Below are 21,721 nucleotides of genomic sequence, written 5' to 3'. Positions count from 1 at the left end.
AGAGCTCCCTGCTGTTGGCGGGGCTCAGGCTGGAAGGCCCTTGGGGGAGCGCGGCCTGGGGGGTAAGGGGTTAAGCGGTGGCGTCCACATCTGGGAGCCATTGGCGCATTCCTGCCGGCTGAGCGCATGTTTGCGGATGAATCTGGACAGGACAGGGCGGGAGGGGCTGGGCGGGAGGTTCGCACCGGCGGACGGAAATCCAGACGGGAGCGGGAGACAGCTCTGGCCCAGCGGGCGGGAAGGGGCCTGGGGAAGCGCGGCCCAGCACTGCTGGGGCAGTTTCCCGTGCGCCGGCCCTCAGGGCAAAGCGTCTCGCCATCCTGGCTTGTCCTACCTTACCACGGCTCTTGGGCTAAAGCCAGGGACAATCAGATACTTCAATTCTAGACCCGGCTCTGCAACCGGTGCGACCGTGTACAAAACCCAGTGCCTGCTCTTGGACTCTCTTTCCTCGTCTGTTAAGCGGGGTCCGTCGGACCAGTGGGTCTGAGAGCTCTGCCACCGGGTCAGGCTGAGAGTCTCCTCACTGGGCCGGAGGCCTGGGAGTGCAGCACTTCCCCTTCCAGTGGGAAGTTCTGTGGGGGCACTTGTGGCCACTTCTCTGCCTGGGAACAGGGCGAGAGGGGAGTATTCTAAGCAATTCTGCTTTCCCCTAAGCCCGCCAGTGGACTGCTAGCGACGGGGACAGGATCCTCCCAAACAGAGCAGCAGGCTGGGAGGGGGGTCATGACTGTACTGGGGACTGGGGGTCTCTCAGATGGAGGGTGATTCAGATCCTGTCCAGCTGGAACATGAGCAAGAGCTTTCCTGGCTTCTCCAGACTTGTTCGGGAGAGAGAAGCTTGAGTCTTGAGTCTTTGAGCACGGAGGGGTGCTCCTGGGCGCCCCTACTGGAAGATCCAAAAGTCTTGCCCTTTGAGGAGAAAAGTACTTTAAGGGGGCTGGGAGGGTGGGTTGAGCCAGAGTTCCTAGGACCCACTGGAGCTGGAGAGGTGTTTGGGGAAAGAAGAGATGTACTTGCGGGAGATCTACTCCTGGACTCTTTTTTATTTTTCTTTTTCTTGCAGCTGAGATAATTAAGATCCAGGGAAGGGAAGTGACTTGGTCAAGGTCACACAGCTCTCAGTTCCAGCTGGTCCCTAGAAGAGGATTATAATGATAGGATTCAGGGGCTTGACAGCTAGGGCAGGAGTCACCGCACTCACTTCCATATTACGCCGCCGCCTCACTTCTCAGGTTTAGGTGTGGGTGTGTGTGTGGTTGGGGGGAAAGGAGTGTAGGATACCACACGCTGCGGTCTTCTCCACTGAGCGCTATTTTCATTCTTTCCGCAGAACCTTACCCCCTTCTCGCTCTGAATCTTCGGTTCTGGGTCTGAGGGAGGGATTCTCCCGGATTCCACGGTCCAGTCTTCAACTAGGAGCGGCTCCTTTAAGACTCGCCCTCCCCGGGGTCTGTTAAGGAGAGGCGGGGGCGGGCGTGAGCCTGTAGATCCGCCCCTGACTGGTGATTGGTCGGTGGGCGGGCAGGGGCGGGCCTGAGGGAGAGGGCCTCCCCCCACCTCTGCACCGTACCCTCCGCCCCTTCAGTCTGGGGCTCCGGGTAAAGTTTCAGCCTCCGCACGTGACTCGCTATGGCCGCTGCCGTCGCCCCGCGCCCCTGAGCCGCGGCCCCCCGGACGGCTCCTCTCCCGGGACCCCGCACCCTGATGCCGAGCAGCACCAGGGCGCTGGGTTAGGGCAGACGCTGTGCTCGCGGGCACCCCGAACGGGTTGCGTCCCCCGCTGCGAGGTAATTCCTCCCCCGGGGATTTTGGGGAGCCCCTGGTTCCTGCAGGCGTCGGGGCCCCATGTCCTGCCCCAGATTGGCGCTGCAGGAGGGGACTGGGTACCAGGAGGCCTCCGACGGGAACCCGGGGTTTCCTGGGCTTCCCAACTCGCTGCCGCCGTGTCCAGGGTGGGGGAGCCCCGTCTGTGCGTCTGCCTGCGCCGTGTCTTCGCGCGCAGCCTTGAGGCGTCTGGGGCCGTCTGCTGCGCGTGTCCCCCGCGCTCGAGCTGTTGCAGAACCGCCGCTGGGAACTTCTGTTCTTTTTCTCTTTAATAACAAGCAAAACAAAAAGACTTTCAAACCTGTTTGGGGAGAGATCGGATGCTCAACGGACTAGCCCCCTCTCTTTTTCCCTCCTGTTATCTGAGCTGCCCTGTGGTTTGGGGAGAATCAGCCAGGGGGCCCACTCCCACCAGAGGGAGCTGGCCGGGGGCGGGGCCCGTTCAGCTGGTGTCCCCCGTGAAGTGAGGGGAACCGTCAGAATTGGGTGCGGGAGCCAATGCAGTATGTGTGTAGGGGTGTTCCTGGGTCTTGTGCCACCATGGGGTGTGGGAACTTTTTGGGGTGAGGGGAAGACGGAATAGACTGACTTGTCGACTTTGCTCTGCTGAGGGTGTCTGGGGCCTGGTGCCACCCACGAGGCTTGGAAGCTGCTGGCCAGATGTGTGTGTGAGCCTGTTGGGGGGTTGGGGGGACGGCTGGGAAATGAGCTTGGCTATGTCCCCTCGTCTCCTCTCTGGGCACTGCCCTATTGTCAGGCTGCTCCTTTCGAAAGACAGGCCTCCAGTGTGCTAGGGTGGGGATGGGGACCAACTAACCCGGAAACCAGACAGAAGAGCTCCCCAGCCTTGGAGATGTTTCCGCACCCTCCATCCTGTCTTGGATCAGATGCCCAGTGTGATGGCCTGGAAGGGTACCTCCTGCCCTCTCTGGCTCTGTCTTCTGTAACCAGGTTGCCTTCTGTCTGATGGCTGTGTGCACATATGTGTATGTAGATATTCTTGGAAAGGATTGTTTCTGAGAACACCCCCCGACCCCCCCCCCACCCCCTGCTGCTTACCCCAAGGATCACTTCTGCCCCTGACACTCCCTCTCAGTTTCCTGGCCAGGACATTCTGGGATGTCTCTTATACCCTTCCCTGGCTGCAGTCTTCATAGGGCAAGATTGCTTTGGGGGAAGTGGTTCTGTAAGGACCTTCCAGGTCTTGCTAGGAAATTGGACCTCAGGCCCCAAACTCTCCTACAGGGCTGGATGAAGAGGCTGTGTGGGGAAGCCCCAGGTTGGAGTGGGGGTGGCTTGGAGCCTTGGGGCTTCCCCTGGAGGGGGCGGCGGGGGGTGGGTGGAGATGAGGCTGGGGGAAGGAACAAGAGAAAAAATATTTGGAGTTGGTTGTATGATGCTTCTTCCTGGAGGAAGAAGAGGGGGTGGTTGTGGGGTCAGGGAGTTTGTGGCTGTGAAAGATGGTATGCTGGAGGGAGCTGGGACATCAGTACTGCCTGGGAGTCTGGACCATGTGGTGTCCTGAAAGAGAGGTCAAGAGGGTCAGACTGGAGTAGCCTCTTGGGAGCTGAGGATCTTGGATTTGCAAGGATTTTGAGGGTGTGATTGAGTGTACATGAGGTGTCACTGTAGGGGTTTCACCATCAGACTGGTGATGGTGGCACAGATGCAGTGGCAGTTCTGAGAAGATCCTGGGGTTGGAATGGCTTAATCCTGGCCACCTCCTCCTTCCTATAGCCCCTAAATCTCTATCCCTTCAGTCTGACCCTAAATGCCCCGGCTGCCACCCTGGGACACCTTTTTAGTCCCCTTCCTACTCCCAACCTTGAGGCAGCTGGCAGGAAGCCAGCTGTGGGCAGCCCCATCCTGATCGCCCATGTGCCTCCCCTGCTGGGCACAGTCACCCACACATGCCATGACGTGGTTCCTGCCACCCCATCTAAGTATGGGGGAGAGGACATTGAGTGGCCCCTCAGGTCTGTTTTGGGGACATCCACCCAGACCCCAGCTAATGAGTGCCCGTTCCCCTAAACATTTAGTCTTGGAAGCTGACTCTGCCCTCTGGGACCTTTCCTCCCAGGCCACTTCTTGCTCAGACTCCAGTCTCAGGTGGGATGGTCCTCAGAACCGTGTGATGTGAGGGTGGGGCCTGTCCCAAAATACAAACCCCAATGCCCAGTTTCCAGTCCTCTTGGAAGCATGGGCAGGACAGGACTTAGGCTAGGCTGGAGGGGTAGGTATGTTTTGACCTCTGTGGGGTCTATTAATATTTGGGAGCACTGCCTGGGATCTGGGGTGATAGGCATCTGGGGATGGTAATCCTGTCCTGCGACAAATAAGCGGGGTAATCTTCGCTTGCTCAGTACCCACACCCATCTTGTGTCGGTAGTTTTGGGAGTGTGGGAAGCTGGCAGGGCCCCTGGCAAGATGACCAGGGTTGTCTTGACTTACTGGGTTTTGGGAAAGGAGTATGGCAACTGATACCCCGGCTCCCAGGGGTTTGGCTGAACATTCTCTCTGACGCCTGCTGTCTTTCCTCCCTCTACTCCCCTCTCCACCCTCTGGCTGCTGTCTGGAGCCCACACGGTTTGTGGGGGGATGCGCGGTGGGGGGCAGGGCCTGGATCTCCATGTGTGTCCAGGGAGTATTCTGGGAATTGGCAGGATTGGCTGAGGGTGTCTGGGTGTCCCCGCAGGGTGGGCAGCATGTGGGGACCTGGCCTAGTGTGAGAATGTGTCAGCGTTGGTGTGTCTGTCCCCAGTCTGGCTCGGGTGTGGGTGTCTCGGGTGTGGGTGTCTCTTGCTTCGTCTGGATCTTGCCTCCCACTCCAGTCCCGCCCTCCCCTCGCTCCCCCCTAGCTGGGACCGCCTGCTTACTCTCCCTCTCTCCCCACAACTGGAGCCTCCCTTGCCTGTTCCAGGAATTTGGAGAGGAGGAGGAGGAGGAAGAGGCAGGCAGACAGACCTCCCACACTCTAGCCCGCCCACCTGGCATCATGGGGAAATGAAATAGGTGCTATGGAACTACATTTTCCCTGGCTTCCCTAGACCCTCCAGCACACATCATGAGGGCCAGGGGCCAGGTCTTATGGAAGGGCCATGGGCTGTCCACCCCTCTGGCCAGTGACACCTCCTTATACTTAGCATCCTGCCCCAAAGGGCCCCTGCTGGACCTCCAGGCACCACTGTCAGCCTGGGGAGCCAGTGGGGGGATTAGGCTGCTGCCAGGCTGGCCCGCACCTGTTGCCAACCCCAGCCCTATAACTGGAGCTTGCTAGGGAGGGGGCTGCAGAATGACAGGTGTAATTTCTGCAGCTAGGCAACTCCACCCCCCCCAGCTGGATATGCCTTTCCCTTCTGGCGGAACAAGGAAAGCCTTCCTCTTCGCCACTCCAAGTGTCAACCTGATCTTATGGATGATGCCCCTGTCCTGCCCGATGACCCCCACCCCCATCCCTGGCTGCAGAGCTGGGCTGCCCTCCTTCAAGTTTTCAGAGCTGTGCTGCCCTGGCAGGGCTGGGGGTGTGTAGATGGGGGTGGTTCTCTGTTAATGTTTTAATTGCCTAAAAACTGGGAGCTCAGCTCTGGGCCAGTGGGGAGTCTGGGTCTGGCTGGCCGCCCGGTTTGGGCTAAATATAGCCTGGGACATCTGCAGAGAAGGGGAGGCGGGTGGAGGGAGGTTCCATTCCCCCACCTTCAGCCAAGGTGCCCTCGTCTGGGCAGGCACCTTGGAGCAGCGAGGGGGATTCCTCAGCACAAAAGGCAGGGGAGAAGTGGCAGGGGAGAGGTGGCAGGGGAGAGGTGGCAGGGGCTAGGCACAATTGGGACCCTGCTTGCCTGGAGGCCAGTAGATGCCGGAGATGAACCTGGAGGCTCAGGACAGGGCAAGAGTGGGGCACGCTGGGGCTGGGTCCTCTGGCTGTTCCCTCTCCCCACAGAGTTACTTGAGGTCAGGCAGTCTCCATGTGTCACTGTACCCCGCAGGCGGTGTCACCGTGACCCACTCGCTGTGTGTCTGTGTGTACACACCTACCTTGGAGTGGCTTTATCCTGGCCCTCCCCCCAGAGCCTCTGTCCCCTGGGTCCTACCGCAGGTCCTCAGCCCTCCTTCCCTCTGTCCCTCGCCTCACAGTGAAACCTTCAGCCCAGGAATCGAGACTTGAGAAGGGGAAGCTGCGGTGGGGAGTTCTCTGATCTCCAGTCACGGCAGGAAGTGGAAAAGAGGGGGGTTAAGGGGGGGACCCATGAGTGGCAGGCAGAGAGGGAGAGCCCTGTCAGTCCTGTGACCCACTGTGCAGAGCAAGGGGCAGGTTGGCCCCCTTCCTAGTGGTCCCCCTTCCCTCCAGCTCCAGGTAGGAGAAACCTGGGGGACAGCTGATTCCCCAGGGGCTGCAAACAATCTTCATTACCCCCCCCACACACTAAGAAAAAAATGTCTTCCTGTCACGTGGCTGTCACTTCCTGTCCCACTGTGGTTCCCGGGATGTTTGTTGTTGGTTGCCATGGTGATGTCTGCCGTGGGCACTACCCCTGGTTCTTGTGGGGAAGGAGCTACCCCTCCTCACCAGGCTGGGAGGGTACTTGGGGGACTTAACTAGGGGGTCCTTTCAGGCTGAGTGTGTGTGGTCTCTGATGCCCCAGATTCCCCAGGACCCCCCAGACTTCTGTCTGTGGGGAGGAGTCACTGCCACCTACTCAGACTGAGTGCTGGGGAGACAGTGACCGCATCTGGCTGTGCCTGACTGTGGCTGTGACTTTGTGAGTCTGACTGATTTTGCAAACCTTGTCCCCTTTGGCTGGGGTTCCTCTCGCTCATAGAGATGCCCATTCAGGGAACCTCTGTGCTCCCTATCTGTCCTAATATACAGTTCTGGAGCCTGCTCCCATCCTGTGTTCTGATGGAAACTGCCTTCCCCAGGGAGTTTCTGTGACTTCCTGGACTCCAGGCTGGAATGTCAAGGGGCTATGGGGCAGGGTCCCAGGTTGCATGTGTTTGGGGCTGGGGAGGTGGGGGGCTGTGCAGACTATGCCTTCCCCTGCACACACAGCCTGCGCCCGCTTCTCCCTTGTCCGGCAGGCCCTCTTCTCTAAGGGGAAGGCCATGGGGATCTGTGACCTATTACCCCTACCCCGCTATGGGCTTCCCTGTTCAGCTGGGGATGGTGAGGGGAAGAGATTCCCCCTAGTTCTAGCCCCAACTGAGTAGGCGGGTGTGGAGTAGGAAGTTGCTGGGGGGGGTCAATGGGTCGGAGGGGGGTATGGGGCAGGGCACAGTCTGACTCAGGCCTGGTCTGGGGTCAGAGCCAAAAGGATATCCTGAGGCAGGACTTGGGAGGGGGTGTATTCCTGGATTCCCTGCAGCGTGGGTCCCCAGGGTGGGATGCTGAGAGGGGGCTGGTACCATCTAGTCCTGCTGGCAGTTTGCCCTGGGACTCAGAATATGGCATACACAGGGTTGGGCTGAGCTGAGGGGAGGGGTGAGGGCTGCTGCAGCCTATCTCCCTACCCTGGCCCTGCCTGTTTCTCTGTAAGCTGTCCCCCCATTGTGAGACAGCTGTGCTTCCTGCTTGGTAGCGTGGAGGGGAGGTAGTGGTGAGGGGGACAGCTGCCAAGGTGAGGGTGGGGAAAGCCCCGTGCCAGGCTGGATATGAGGTCGGTGGTTTCCAAGCTAGGGGGTCCCCTTTTGTCTGTGCCCCTTTGGTCCCTCACCCAACAGAACTGTTTGTGTATGGTCCACACATTTCTGTGGTCTGGCTGTGGCCTCAGCAGGCTCATCTCTTCCTCTTCCCATTTTTTTTTTTCCTTCCCTGTGGGTTGGTCCCTCTTCTTGAGGCCTGAATTACCCCCTGCCCTTTCACCTACTCGCTGCTTGGAGTAGGGAGGCTTCAGTTCTGGTTCTAGGTGGACCTCTCAGACACCCTGAGCTTCAGAGGTCCTGAGCATGTCCCCAGGGGGATCTGGGGTATGGCCCCTGGGGATGGAGGAGTTGGGAGCACAGCCCTGACCAGCAGAGACCCCCACTTCCTCCTCCTAGAACCTGGACTGCCCAGGGCTTGGGTTGTCCAGTCACCCTTTCTGCCTGGTATCCAGTCACTGGTGAGATTATGGCGTGTGGGGGTCCTGCAGCTCTGTGTAGCTGGGGAAAAACCCTGGGCTGAGTGGAGTACAAGCTGTGGAGACATTGGACCTATTCTTTTGGGACAAGGCACTGTGTCTTGAGGCAATGGGCAGTGGTAGCACCCGGAAGTGAGACACTAGGCTTCCTCCTTCCCCTGACTCCCAGGAGGACATGTTTATGGCCTGCACCGACTAGGGCAGATTTTCAAACCAGTCCTAGCTCTAGCAAGGCTGGCCTGGGGTTCTGTGGGGTTGGTGGGGAAGAGGCACCCTTCAGCTATCCCAGCCACCCTCAGGTGATCCTTCTCCAGCCTTCCTAGAGTAGCCTCTTTTAAAATGAGGCTGGGCTGGCTGGGCGTGGTGGCAGGTGTCTGTAACCCCAGCTACTCGGGAGGATGAGGCAGGAGAATTGCTTGAACCTGGGAGGCGGAGGTTGCAGTGAGCCGAGATTGCGCCATTGCACTCCATCCTGGTGACAGGGTGAGACTCCATCTCAAAAATAAATAAATGAATAAATAAATAAATATATAAATAAGTAAATAAAAAGAGGCTGGGCTAACCTGGCTTCCTGCAGCCCAGACCCTGGTGAACAGACAGGAAAGAGAGGACCCGAGTGGCCGGATTGTAGGCTTGCCAGGGAGGAGAGGGGTGAGAGCCTTGGCCAGAGGGGACCCTTGAAAAAGTGGGGAGTACTCATCGCTGCTCCCCAACCCCTGTCTGCAGATATGAGGGGCGCTGGGGAGGGGAGAGGTTGTGGCTTTGTATGTGTGGGAGTGTGTTTTCCTGGAAAGTTTGTAAATGGTTCTAGTTTAGAATCTACTTTGTTCTGCCCTGCTTGGCCAGCTCCTGGCGGGATAGGGGTCCAAAGGCGGCAGGGCTTTGTTTCTGCCAGGGCTAGAGTCCCTCCTGCCCAAGTTGAGCTTGAGCTCTGGGTGTCATTTGCATATGATTCACTAACTGTCTAGAATGCTTAGGAAACCCCCAGTCTCCCCTTCTTTTAAGCTCCCCAATCCTTTTCCCCTTCTCTCAGCCCCTCTGAGACTGCCTGACCTCTATTTCTTGGGAACCATTGTTTTGGGGGAGACAGGAGAACAGAGAGAACGAATGAGGAAGGGAGGCTGGGGCCAGGCCCGGCTGGGTTTGGGGTCCCCTGCTCTTCTGTCCCGAGTATAGGGGAGGAAATGGTCTATTTCTCTTCCCCTTCTCCCCTCCCTAAATCCAAAGGTTTCCCTTTTTTGCTTTGTGAAATGAAAGAGGGAATTTGGGAATGGGTTGTGGTCAGGCCTCCACCCACACTCCGATCCCTTTCCCCACATCCCTCTCCTCTGTCTGAGGGAAGCAGACCCTGGGAAATGGGTAATTCTCCCTCCTGGCCCTGTCAACAGATGTTGCCCTGGGTGGGGTGAGGCAAGGGAAAGCAGGCCGACTGCTAAGGGACACCAAGGTGGTGGCAAGAGGCGTGGGGATGGAGGGCTCCAGTTGCCCGGGCCTCCCCTGTGCCAGCTCTGGTCTGGGTGCTTTCCAGGACTTCCGGTCTGAAATCACACAGCTCGTTGTTGAGGTAGGCAGTTCACAGGCAAGTAAACAGACGCTTAGAGAGGTTAAGTGACTTGCGTAAGGTCACCCAGAGTGGCAGAGCTGAGATTTGACCCTTCCGACTTCTGGTTCTTTCTCCCATCTTCGTGGCTTAGAAAGCTCTCACCTTTTTCTCTAGGTGTGTGACTCTGGGGTGTAACGCGTGGGCAGCTAGGGACGCTGATGCTGGGGAAGGGATCCTGGCACCTTCTGAGGGTGACAGCGGCCCCAGTGGGCAGGGGTGTGGGGCTGGTTGCAGGTGCTCCAGCCCCCTACCCCTTTTTCTGCTGTGTTTAGGCTAGGCTTGGTATATTGGAGGTGTGGGCCTGTGGTTTTGTCTCTCTCAGGGGAGGGTGCCCGTGGGCAGTGGAGGTGGCTGGCATAGGGTGGAGGTTGGATGTGGGTAGTTTGTTTTCCCTCTCTTTGGTACTGGTTTCGATTCTCTGCCGAGGCCTTCTCCACCCCTGGGGTGTAGGGGGCTGGGGCCCAGGTGTCTCTCTGAGGGTCATAGCTTCTGAAGGACCTTCTGAGGCAGAGTCTGTGCCCTTTCAGGCCCACCCTGGTCATCCCTGCCCTTGCCCATCCCTGTTCTCTGATCTTTCTGGCCCTTAGCCTATTTCTGTGACCTTTAGCCCCTCCTGCAGCTCAAGGCCCTCCCCAGGGAGCTGAGTAAATTTGCACTGAAATTTGCAGGCAGAGCTGGGTTAGGCTTTTTGGAGGCTCTGATAGGGGTCTGGGGAGGCCTTCCAGTCTTGCCCTGTAGTGTGTGTGGGTGGTGGGCTGGGGGTGAGGTGGGGGTAGTGGGGATTGAAGTTTGATTCAATTTCAAACTCCTTCGGGGCAGAGTTGAGTTGGCTATGGTTTTCTCTTCTCTGGGAGCAAGGGTGGGTTCCAGAGGGTCCAGGCAGGACTGACTAAACTGGCCTCCCAACCCCCAAAGGCTGGGTCAGGATGCCTGGGATCTGGAGTGATGGCTTTTTGGGCCTCAGCCTGGGTTATGGAGGCCTCACTTTGGGTTAGCTGCCCCTTGGGCCTCACCTTGAGAGAGGCAGGCCTCTGTGGATGTGAATTCACCTGAGTGTTTGTGGACCTGGTGCACGGGCTGGGCCCACAGGGAGGATCTCAGAGCATCTTCTGGCAGAAGCAGCAGGTACAAGGGCCACCCTGGCTGTGTGAGGTCCAGAGAATGTACAGTTTGGGAGACTGTGGGGCTGTGGTTGTGTCTTTGGGGAGCTGTGTACTGGGGCCCATGCATGCAGTTTCTGAGCTGTGTTCATTGTGTGGTGAAGCCCAGGTGTGGAGAGATGGTATCTCCAGGTTCCCTCTCCTCACGTGCATGCCTGCACACACACAGGCCGGGGCTGCAGGCGCGCTCTTGCCCACCCAGATGTTTTCTGTAGACCTGCATGCGTGAGTTTGTATGTGTATTTGTGTGTGAGGGTCCAACTGTAGGAACTGATGAGGTTCCGCCAGCCCCTTCTTCCCTTGCATGGCTCTCCCAGCTCCAGTTCCCGTTGTGTGGGGCTCCACAGGAGTTGGGAGGGGGCCAGGGCAGCAGCTGGTCCAGTGGGTGGGGCCCCTGTTCCTCTGACATCAGCCCTCTCAGCCTAGGAGGGAATTGGGCAGGGGCCTGGGGTAGGAAGGGGGCTCTTTATTCAGGAGTGAGGAGAGAGGCCCTATGATTGTCATAATGAGTAACAGTAAAAATCGTGGTCATTAGCAAGGTCCAGGCTTTACTCCTGGGGCAGCCTCCCCTCCCTAGCCCAGTACCTGTCCCCTCCTGCCCTCTCTCCCTCAGTTCCACACAGGCTGGCTGGCTCAGCTGGGCCAGAATTCCTGGCCTCTTCCACAGTGGCCTTGGCAGGAACTCCCCCTTCCCAGGCCTGGTCTTCAACCAAATGCTGGCCATGCGCTTGTCCCCTGGACTCCAGGTTTGAGGCTAGAGTCTGGAGTTCAGAGCTTGGAACCTAGTGTAGCCTGAGCTTGGGGTGGAGTGGCAAGGTATTGGGGGTGTTGGAAAGGGACAGTTGTTATTTTGAGTCTCTGTGGCCCTGTTTCTTTTCTTTCTTTCCTCTTCTTATTTTTTTTTTTTTTTTATTTTTATTTATTTATTTTTTTTTTTGAGACTGAGTCTCGCTCTGTCCCCTAGGCTGGAGTGCAGTGGCACGATCTCGGCTCACTGCAAGCTCCGCCTCCCGGGTTCACGCCATTCTCCTGCCTCAGCCTCTCCAAGTAGCTGGGACTACAGGCGCCCGCCACCACGCCCGGCTAATTTTTTGTATTTTTTAGTAGAGACAGGGTTTCACCGTGGTCTCGATCTCCTGACCTCGTGATCCGCCCGCCTCGGCCTCCCAAAGCGCTGGGATTACAAGCGTGAGCCACCGCGCCCGGCCTCCTCTTCTTTTTAAAACAGCTTTATTGAGATATAATTCACATACCATAAAATTTACCCATTACAGTGTACAATTCAGTGGTTTTAGTATATTCAGAGTTGTGCAATTACCACCACAATCAATTTTAGAACATTTTCATCACCCCAAGAAGAGCCCCCATACCCAGCAACAGTCACTTCCCATCTTCCTCAAATCCACACCCCAGCTCCTGGTAACCACAAGTCTGCTTTCTGTCTCTATAAATGTGCCTATCCTGGATATTTCATATAAATGGAATCCTACAATATATGGTCTTTGTAACTGGTATAATGTTTTCAAGGAATATCCATATCGTAGTATCAGTACTTCATTCTTTTTTTGGCAGAATAACATTCCATTGTAGGGACATACAACATTTTATTTATTCGTCAGTTGATGGACTTTTGGGTTGGTTCCACTTTTTGACTATTAGGAATAACGCTGCTGTGAATGTTCATGTGTAAGTCTTTCTGTGGACTTACGTTGTCATATCTCTTCAGTAGATACCTAGGAGTAGAATTGCTGGGTCATATGCTACCGCTGTGTTTAACCTTTTGAGGAACTGCCAAACTGTTTTCCAAAACAGCTATTCTATTTTACATTCCCGTCAGCAATATATGAGGATTACAGTTTCTCCACATTCTCGCCAGTACTTGTTATTATCTGTCTTTCTTATTAGAGCTAGCCTAGTGGGTATGACGTGGTATCTCATTGTGCTTTTTTTTTTTTTTTTTTGAGATGGAGTCTCACTCTGTTGCCCAGGCTGAAGTGCAGTGGTGCAATCTCTGCTCACTGCCTCCCAGGTTCAAACAATTCTCGTGCATCAGCCACCTGAGTAGCTGGGATTACAGGCATGTGCACCACACCTGGATAACTTTTGTATTTGTGGTTTTTTTTTTTTTTTTGAGATGGAGTCTTGCTCTGTTACCCATGCTGGAGTGCAATGGTGTGGTCTCAGCTCACTGCAACCTCTGCCTCCCTGGTTCAAGCAATTCTCCTGCCTCAGCCTCCCATGTAGCTGGGATTACAGGCACCCGCCACCATGCCCAGCTACTTTTTTAGTAGATTTTTGTATTTTTTAGTAGAGATGGGGTTTCACCATGTTGGTCAGGCTGGTCTCAAACTCCTGACCTCAGGTGAGCCACCCGCCTCAGCCTCCCAAAGTGCTGGGATTATAGGTGTGAGCCACCGCACCCGGCTGACTTTCGTATTTTTAGTAGAGACAGGATTTTGCCATGTTGGCCAGGCTGGTCTTGAACTCCTGACTTAGGTGATCTACCTGCCTCAGCCTCCCAAAGTGGTGGGATTACAGGTGTGAGCCACCGCCCCCAGCCTCACTGTGCTTTTGATTGGCCATGTTTCTTTTTGTCTGTCTCTTTTCTTTTGTCTTTCATATATGTATTTTTCATATATAAATACATGCATATGTATTTATGTATAACCTATACCCAAAATGGATTTGAAACATCCTCTTGTCCTCGTATGGATATGTTCTTCGTGTTCTCTCTCTTTGCTCTTGTTGCTGCCTATCTGTCTCACTGTGTTGTGGAATCTCTGGGTTCATCTCTGTCTCTGTCTCTACCCCATGGTATTATCTGTGCATATCCTCTGGTGCCACCTGTTCAAACAGGGTGTGGATCTGTATTCACACTGGTGAAGGGGGCATCTGGCCTTTCATCTTCTGCCCACCTCCCACCCCACTTCATGTGTTTTGCTTCTGCAGACAGAAGTATGTGGGTGAACCCTGAGATCAATCTCTCCTTCATTGCCTGGGGGTAGGAGGCTTCCTGGGCAGTCCTTGCCCTCCTACACATCGCCTACCCCTGGACTAGCCATGCTGTTAAGCATTGCAGGTGATACCTAGGAGTCCTTGGTTCCCATTTTCCTATTAGTGTGTATGTAAATAGGCCTCCTCCCAGGGCCTGTGGGACAAACCCGTTTGGGGTGCTGGGGCTTGGATCTGGGGGGGAAGTGGTGTAAGAGGGGCCCCCTGGCTCAGGAGTCATTTTTCTGAGAAGTGCCAATGCTTTAGGGAAGCGGCTTTTCCTCCCCCTCCCTCTTCCCCCCCAGCACACGTTCTCTGCATCTTGACCTCAGGTAACCCTCACTGGGGGAAGGAGGGCCAGCTGCCCGCCTCTGCTGCAGTGATCCCTTGAGGTGGCACTGTGGACCCTTTCCCCTCAGGATTGTGGGTGAGAGGCCCTCCAAGGCTCTGGGCTCTGACCCTGTCTCTCCAGCCTGGCTGTGCTATCCTGCCACCCCCAGCAGCGTCTGGGCCCTGCTTCCAGGTCGTCTCTGCCAGCCAGGCATGGTGCCAGCTGTCTGCTCAGCTGGGTGCCACGGGAAAATCTCCGGCAGCCCAGGTTGGGGAGCTCTACGGGGAATGCCCGTGTGCCTGTTCTTCAGTGCCCACTCACCTGTCTTTCTTTTTTCTGCAGCATCACAGGACATGGCCCCCTCAGCCACCTAGCTGGGGCTCATCTAGGAGTGGCATCCTTTTTGGTGCCCTGAAGGCCAGCTCTGGACCTTCCCAGGAAAAGTGCCAGCTCACAGAACTGCTTGACCAAAGGACCGGCTCTTGAGACATCCCCCAACCCACCTGGCCCCCAGCTAGGGTGGGGGCTCCAGGAGACTGAGATTAGCCTGCCCTCTTTGGACAGCAGCTCCAGGACAGGGTGGGTGGGCTGACCACCCAAACCCCATCTGGGCCCAGGCCCCATGCCCCGAGGAGGGGTGGTCTGAAGCCCACCAGAGCCCCCTGCCAGACTGTCTGCCTCCCTTCTGACTGTGGCCGCTTGGCATGGCCAGCAACAGCAGCTCCTGCCCGACACCTGGGGGCGGGCACCTCAATGGGTACCCGGTGCCTCCCTACGCCTTCTTCTTCCCCCCTATGCTGGGTGGACTCTCCCCGCCAGGCGCTCTGACCACTCTCCAGCACCAGCTTCCAGTTAGTGGATATAGCACACCATCCCCAGCCAGTAAGTCTGGGTGTCGGGGGTAGGGTGGGAGGGGACTGTGGAGGGCGGCAGGCCTCAGAGCTTGGGCTCTGGGCACATCTGTTCTGCTGTGAGCGGAAGGCACGGTGAGCGGCAAGGTCTTCTCCAGTTGGGGTGACCATCATTTGAGGTCTTAAAAATGAAAGCCCTATGGCATATATGCTGGTCGTGGTGGTTGTATTTGAAGTTGGGGGTGGCAGAGGGGGAGATGAAACCAAGCTGTTCTGGCCTGCAGTGGCCCTCGCACCCCTCTTCTGTGCTCTGCTGTTGGGGCCTTATAAATAGCTCCAAGGACTGGACACACAGGCTGGAGGTGGGTAAACAAACCTCTTGACATTTGATGGAAATGGCAGCTCTACCTAGAGTGAGAGCAGCACACCACCTACGCCCCACCCCCACTCAGTGCCTCTGAGGGAAAGGGCTTGAAGGAGCAGACCGAGGAAGGCTGGCTGGAACCCCACCTCTCCCCCTGCCAGCTCCACCCCCGGCCATGCTAGGATGTGCTTCCCTTTATGGGGAGGATGAGAGGGAGGGGCCCACGGTCTAGCTGGGTGGATAGGGTGAGTGTCCCAGGAGGGGACACTTGGCCTGGACTCTGGCCTCGGACGCATGCATGGTCTTGGCAGGGCCTGTGTTTTCTCTGCCTCCACCCTCTGCCATGGAGGTCACTCGTTGGCTGGGCAGGGGTCTCAGTACCCTTCGCCGGCTGGCCGAGCCAGGTAGTGGGAGGTGGCGGCAGCTCTGGCCAGCTGGCAGAGTCCAGGGCTGGGGCCTGCCAGGCCGCTTACAGTAACTCTGGCCCCCAGGGCCCAGCTGGGCGCCAGGCCAGGGCTGGGGGGAGGAGGGAGCCCGGGCCTGGCCTGGGACGGGATGGGGTGGAAGCAGCAGAATGGGCCATGGGCTGCTGGCTGGCCGGCCGGTCAGCTGCTGACCTGGGAAACGTGTCCCCACCTCTCCTGACCAGTAGGGACTGCACACCCTGCCCTGGGCACCCACTACCCCTCTCATGGCTGCTGGCAAGCTGCCTGGCACCACTGCCCTATGTGCCTGGCTGGGCTGGGTCAGTGCCCCCTTCTCAGTGTGGGGGCAGCGCTCTCTCCCCGGAGCCAGGGAGTCTCTTTGTCCCTGGGGCAGGCCCTGGCTGGGCGCCTCACTGCCCGCACTGGCTGGGTGCCCACCACCACCACTGCTTCCTGGATCGCCTCCTCTGGCTTAGCTGTGGCCTCCTCCCTCCCAGGCTCCACCAGCCACCAGGAGCAGGGACTCTATGTCTGTGTTTCTTTATGTTCCCCACCCTTTATGCCCTGGGGCCAGGGGGCAGGCAGGTGCTGCCTCAGTTTCTCCTGCCACCCCTTATCAAACCTTCGTCTTCTGTTTCTGCTGTCTCTTCTGTCTACCTCATATAGGAGTGTGGGATGGATGGAGTCTGGGGACTCTGATTCTGGTCTGGTCCTATAGTCTGTGTTAGTGATGGGGAGAGGCCAGCCTCTGGGGTTTGGGGCTACTAGGGAATGCGTTGGTGTATCTTTGTAGAATATTCACTGCATTTAAAGAGACTGTGATTTATATTCTGGACTTGGATCACTGGAACTAGAAGAGTGTCTGCTTCCTGACAGGGTAGGGTTTTATTTTTATTTATTTATTTATTTTTTTGAGACAGAGTCTTGCTCTGTCGCCGAGGCTGGAGTGCAGTGGTGCGATCTCGGCTCACTGCAACTTCCGCCTTCCGGGATCAAGCAACTCTCCCACTTCGGCCTCCCAAGTAGCTGGGACTACAGGTGTACGCCACCACGCCCGGCTACTTTTGGTATTTTTAGTAGAGATGGGGTTTCTCCATATTGGCCAGGGTGGTCTTGAACTCCTGCCCTCATGATCCACCCGCCTCGGCCTCCCAAAGTGCTAGGATTATAGGCATGAGCCAACGCGCCTGGCCATTTTTATGTTTTAAGACAGGGTCTTCCTCTGTTGCCCAGGCTGGAGTGCAGTGGCACCATCTTGGCTTAATGCAGTCTCTGCCTCCCAGCGATTCTCATGCCTCATCCCGAGTAGCTGTGATTACAGGTGTGTGTCACCACACCTAGCTAATTTTTTTTGTATTTTTAGTAGAGATGGGGTTTTGCCATGTTGGCCAGGTCAGTCTTGGATTCCTGGCCTCAAGTCATCTGCCTGCCTCAGCCTCCCAATGTGTTGGGATTACAGGCATGAGCCACTGTGCCTGGCTTGCTTTTTTTTTTTTTTTTTTTTTTTTTTTTTTTTCTCATAGGGTCTCACTCTGTCTCCCAGGCTGGAGTGCAGTGGCATGATCATAGCTCACTGCAGGCTTGAACTCTTGGGCTCAAGGCATCCTCCTGCCTCAGCCTCTCGAGTAGCTGGGACTACAGGTGTGTGCCACCACACCAGGCTGATTTTTTGATTTTTCATAGAGACAAGGTCTCACCATGTTGCCCAGGCTGGTCTCAAACTACTGAGCTCAAGCAGTCCTCCTGTCTTGGCCTCCCAAAGTGCTGGAGATATGGGCATGTACCACTGCACCCAGCTCAGGGTAGAATTTTTGAGGGGGGAGGAGTTGAGTACCTGCGACCTGGTGCCTGTGGACAACTTGTCCTAACCCAGGTGATGGCAACAGAGTTCCCAGACACTCTGTCCATCTGGAGCCTGGGCTCATTGGAGGGTTGGAGGTGGGGGCTGGGGCCTGGCCCCATCCTTGCCCATCCTGGCCAGAGGGAGCAAATGCTTTGCCCTCCCCTCCCCTCAATGTTGCAAGCTTCTTCCTCTTTCTTAGAGGTGGGTGGGGAAGGCTTCCCATCCTGGTAACCTTCTCCCCAAATGTGGGTGGGGTGCCCACATTTCAGGCAAGTGTAGCCTTCGGCTTTCTCCACCCAGGTTAGGCAATGCCCCCTTCCTGCCCCCTCCCTCTGTGAGCCTTTTGGTTTCCCTGACCCTCCCCTCTCCCTAGTAAACAACAACAACTTCTCTCCCTGCCCAGACCCTTAGCTTCTGAGCTTCTCGCTGACCTTCCTCTTTTCTGGGACAAGGTGTGGCCATGGGTCTGAGGGAGCCTGGCATCTCCCTCCTGCAGAGCCAGGGCTGCCTGCTGGACAGAGCTCCTGAGCTTTGGGTAGGAAAGCATGGCAGATAAAATTATCACATGCCTGGCCTCAGAGATGGAGGCAGTTTAGCCTTCCCTGCTCGCCTGGCCTTAGGGCTGGTGCTGAGGGTGAGGCAGTTCCCAGGAGAGGTGGCAATCCATGGTCCTCCATTCCTGCAGGGGCAGTTGTATGCCCCAGTCCGCCACACCCTTTTTGTAGGAATTCTTGCTGATGAGGCTTCCTCCTCCCATTCTCCACCAAACAAAGGTGTTGGGTCCCTCCTCCCCCTCATCCCTTTCCCCAGGTGGGGAGGAGGCAGCACATTAGGTGGCCTGGGTGTGCTCTTCAGAGACCTAGTAGCCTATGGGACCAACAGAAATCCTCTCCAGGTCACTGTGGGGAGGGCTGTGTATTTGTCGTGCTACAGCCAGGGTGGGAGCCCTAGAGATGGTCCAGCGATTCTCCCCGCCCCCTAAACCGGCCCCTGGGGCTTGGTCTCTGAAGACTGGTGTTTACTGTGGAGGTTTGGGATTCTGTGTGCACTACGGGTCAGGGCTGTGTGTGTTTTGGGGGTGGGGTCACGGTTGGGTGTGTGTTGGGAAGGGGATTAATGACTTGTGTGTATTGGGTGAGAGGGTTAGAGAGCTGAGTGTGTTTTGGGGGAATTAAATCCAGAACTGAGGAGGGACAGTCAGCTTGTCTGTGTGTTGGTGTTGGGGCTGGGAGGGGGTGTGACTTAGGGCACAGAGTGTTTAAAGAGGAGTGGTCTTTGGTTTGGGTTCTTAACCTTTCTTGGCTGGAGGGGAGAACTGATCTGCCTTTTTTGTTCACCCTGGGAATTCCATGGGCAAAGGGGTCTGACTGGGGGCTGTGGAATAGGCATTTAGTGCTGAGTTTAAAACTTGGACACTGGGCTGGGTATGGTGACTCATGCCTGTAATCCTAGCACTTTGGGAGGCCAAGGCGGGCGGATGACCTGAGGTCAGGAGTTTGAGACCAGCCTGGCCAACATGGTGAAACCCCATCTCTACTAAATATACAAAAATTAGCTGGGCGAGGTGGCACGTGTCTGTAATCCCAGCTACTCGGGAGGCTGAGGCTAGAGAATCGCTTGAACCCAGGAGGCAGAGGTTGCAGTAAACTGAGATCATGCCACTGCACTCCAGCCTGGGGGATAGAGCGAGCCTCTGTCTCCGAAAAAAAGATAATAAAATAAAACTTAAGACACTGGCTGCGTGCAGTGGTGCGTGCCTGTAATCCCAGCACTTTCGGAGGCCGAGGTAGGGACTTGAGCCCAGGAATTTGAGACAAGCCTGGACAACATAGTGAGACCCTGCCTCTACCAAAGAGAAGAAATTAGCCGGGTGTGGTAGTGCATGCCTGTAGTCTCAGCTACTCGGGAGGCTGAGGTGGGAGGATTGCGTGAGCCTGAGAGGTTGAGGCTGCAGTGAGCTATGATCACGCCACTGCACTCCAGCCTGGTGGGTGACAGAGCAAGACCCTGTCTCAAAAACAACAACAACTTGGACATTTATGTCACGTATGACTTGCTGATAACCTCTCTGAGCATGTTTCTTTGTTGTTGTTGTTGTTTGTTTTGAGACGGAGTCCCCCTCTGTCGCCCAGGCTGGAGTACAGTGGCACAATCTCTCAGCTCACTGAAACCCTCCGCCTCCCAGGTTCAAGCGATTCTCTTGCCACAGCCTCCTGAGTAGCTGGGATTACAGGCACCCGCCACTACGCTGGACTAATTTTTTTGTATTTTTAGTAGAGACGGGGTTTCGCCATGTTGGCCAGGCTGGTCTCAAACTCCTGACCTCAGGTGATTCGCCTGCCTTGGCCTCCCAAAGTACTGGGATTATAGGCATCAGCCACCGTGCCTGGCCTTTTTTTTTTTTTTTTTTTTTGAGACAGGGCCTCAAAATGTGGCCTATTTGCCTAAGCTGGTCCCGAATTCCTGAGCTCAAAGGATCTGCCTTCCTTGACCTCCCAAAGTGCTGGGACCACAGGCGTGAGCCACCGTGCCTGGCCTGCGCATGTTTCTTCATCTGTAAAACTGGAATATTACCAGAACCTACCTCAGAGGGCTGTGAATTAGGCAAGATCATCGACTAATACCCCTAGCTCCGTGTCTTGCATGTGACCTGGTGCCATGGGACCCAGGCCCTTTATTTTTGTTGTTGTTGTTGTTGAATTTTTTTTTTTTTTTTTTTTGAGACGGAGTCTCACTCTGTTGCCCAGGCTGGAGTGCAGTGGTGTGATCTCGGCTCACTGCAAGCTCTGCCTCCAGTTTCATGCCATTCTCCTGCCTCAGCCTCCCAAGTAGCTGCAACTACAGGAGCCCGCCACCATACCCGACTAATTTTTTGTATTTTTAGTAGAGATGGGGTTTCACCATGTTAGCCAGGATGGTCTCGATCTCCTGACCTCCCAATCCGCCTGCCTCGGCCTCCCAAAGTGCTGGGATTACAGGCATCAGCCACTGTGCCCGGCCGGGACCCAGACCCTTTGTAGGTGGGAGCTGGAGAGAATGGGATGCTAACATCTATAGAGCACCTACTGTGTGTCAGGGGCTTTGTCTGTGTTTTACAAATTTTAATTACTGCAATCCTGGAAGAGGGACATTATCCCCACTTACACAGAGGACACAGTGCTGGGGGAGGTTAAAGTACTGCAGAATCATGACTGTAGGATTGTAAAGCTGGGCTGTTTTCCACCATCTAGATAGGCAACTTTGAGAGGGGATCGTGGGGCACACTCTTGGGTGTGGGAAGTGTGGGGGGTGGGGCGTAGTGCTGACTGAAACCCCCTTCCCCACTGTGGAGGCCCTTTCTCTGCCTTAGAACCTACCTTTCCCCAGTAGGGGGGGCGTAGGGAAGGCCCAAGCCATACCCCCTCCTCTCTGTTTTGGATCCTGAAGGCTGGAGAGAAAGAAAGATAAGGGGCCTGGGCCAGATCTCCATCCTGTCCTGGAAGCTGTGGATACAATCTGTTCACACCATCCCCACCCCCAAATCTGCCCTCTGTAGCCCACGGGAGTTTGCAGAACTCAGCAGGCACCCTCCCCCCGATCTCCAGACACTGAAGGAACAGAGTGTAAAAGCCACATTTCTTATTCTTAATTTGTTTCAATTTGTGGATAGAGGCAAAGAAGTTGCAAGCCATCAACGGAGGAGCCGGGGATGGGAGCCCCAAAAGGGTGGCTGCATATTTGCTTCGTGTGCCTAGAGACTAGGGAATGCCCAAGGGTCTGGGTGAGCCCCAGCAGAAGACAGAAAGGAGGAGGTTGTGTCCTTCCCTTCTTCCTATCCTCTGCCACTTCCTCCCTGTTGCAGTCTGTGCATCCTGCCTCCTTCCCTGCTTCCCACTCTTTCCCTGGACAATAGGAGGGACAGCCCAGGCGGAGGGACAGCTCAGGCGGAGGGAGTGCTGCCTAGCAATGCCTTTCTTGGAGTCCAAAATGTAGAGTCAGACAAAAGAACATGACATGGAGTTTTTAATGAAAATGGGGTCCCTCACCTTTTATCTCCCAGCAAGGATAATGCACAGGTTCCCTCTGGACAAGATCCCAGCATGGACGGGGGGAGGGGACTCAGGGAAGGAAGCTCGTCTTCCTTTTAGGTGGGTCAGGGCCAAGGTATTGTGTCTACCCCATGCCAAGGGATGTGTTGCTTATGGGGCTGTACCAGTGCAGGCCTGCCTGCCCT

At 56.0% G+C, this 21,721-nt stretch overlaps 2 protein-coding genes across 4 annotated transcripts in view; one reads left to right on the top strand and one right to left on the bottom strand.

Moving 5' to 3' along the window:
* The window catches only part of RARA (retinoic acid receptor alpha), a 48,573-nt gene that overhangs the window by 7,443 nt on the left and 19,409 nt on the right, over positions 1–21,721 (top strand). For 2 of the 3 annotated variants that reach the window (XM_030808314.1, XM_030808318.1), the window contains exon 2: positions 14,368–14,907. In XM_030808314.1, the coding sequence (XP_030664174.1) occupies positions 14,730–14,907 (178 nt within the window). In that variant the 5' untranslated portion in view covers positions 14,368–14,729. Of the gene's footprint in view, positions 1–1,562; positions 1,791–14,367; positions 14,908–21,721 lie in introns of those variants that run through there. The other variant, XM_030808316.1, reaches the window with a different exon arrangement.
* LOC115833597 (collagen alpha-1(I) chain-like) lies at positions 1,369–14,380 on the bottom strand. The gene is made up of 4 exons (XM_030808083.1): positions 14,347–14,380; positions 10,557–10,652; positions 5,664–5,797; positions 1,369–2,093 (listed from the first exon to the last, which is right to left on the bottom strand). The coding sequence occupies exons 1-4, from the start codon at positions 14,378–14,380 to the stop codon at positions 1,734–1,736; spliced, it is 624 nt and encodes a 207-aa protein (XP_030663943.1). The 3' UTR covers positions 1,369–1,733.

Source organism: Nomascus leucogenys, unplaced genomic scaffold (assembly GCF_006542625.1).
Source record: "Nomascus leucogenys isolate Asia unplaced genomic scaffold, Asia_NLE_v1 Super-Scaffold_285, whole genome shotgun sequence".
Classification (NCBI taxonomy): domain Eukaryota; kingdom Metazoa; phylum Chordata; class Mammalia; order Primates; family Hylobatidae; genus Nomascus; species Nomascus leucogenys.
Note: the sequence above shows the minus strand (reverse complement) of the source record. Positions and strands in the feature narration are given on the sequence as shown.

Coding starts and splice junctions, on each gene's coding strand:
- LOC115833597 (XM_030808083.1), bottom strand. CDS start 14,380: ATGTCCTGTGATGCTGCAGAAAAAAGAAAGACAG. Junction 10,653..14,346: donor TGCAGAAAAAAGAAAGACAG/GTGAGTGGGCAC, acceptor TGCTTCTGCCAG/AAGATGCTCTGAGATCCTCC. Junction 2,094..5,663: donor CGGCATCTACTGGCCTCCAG/GCAAGCAGGGTC, acceptor TTGTTATTAAAG/AGAAAAAGAACAGAAGTTCC.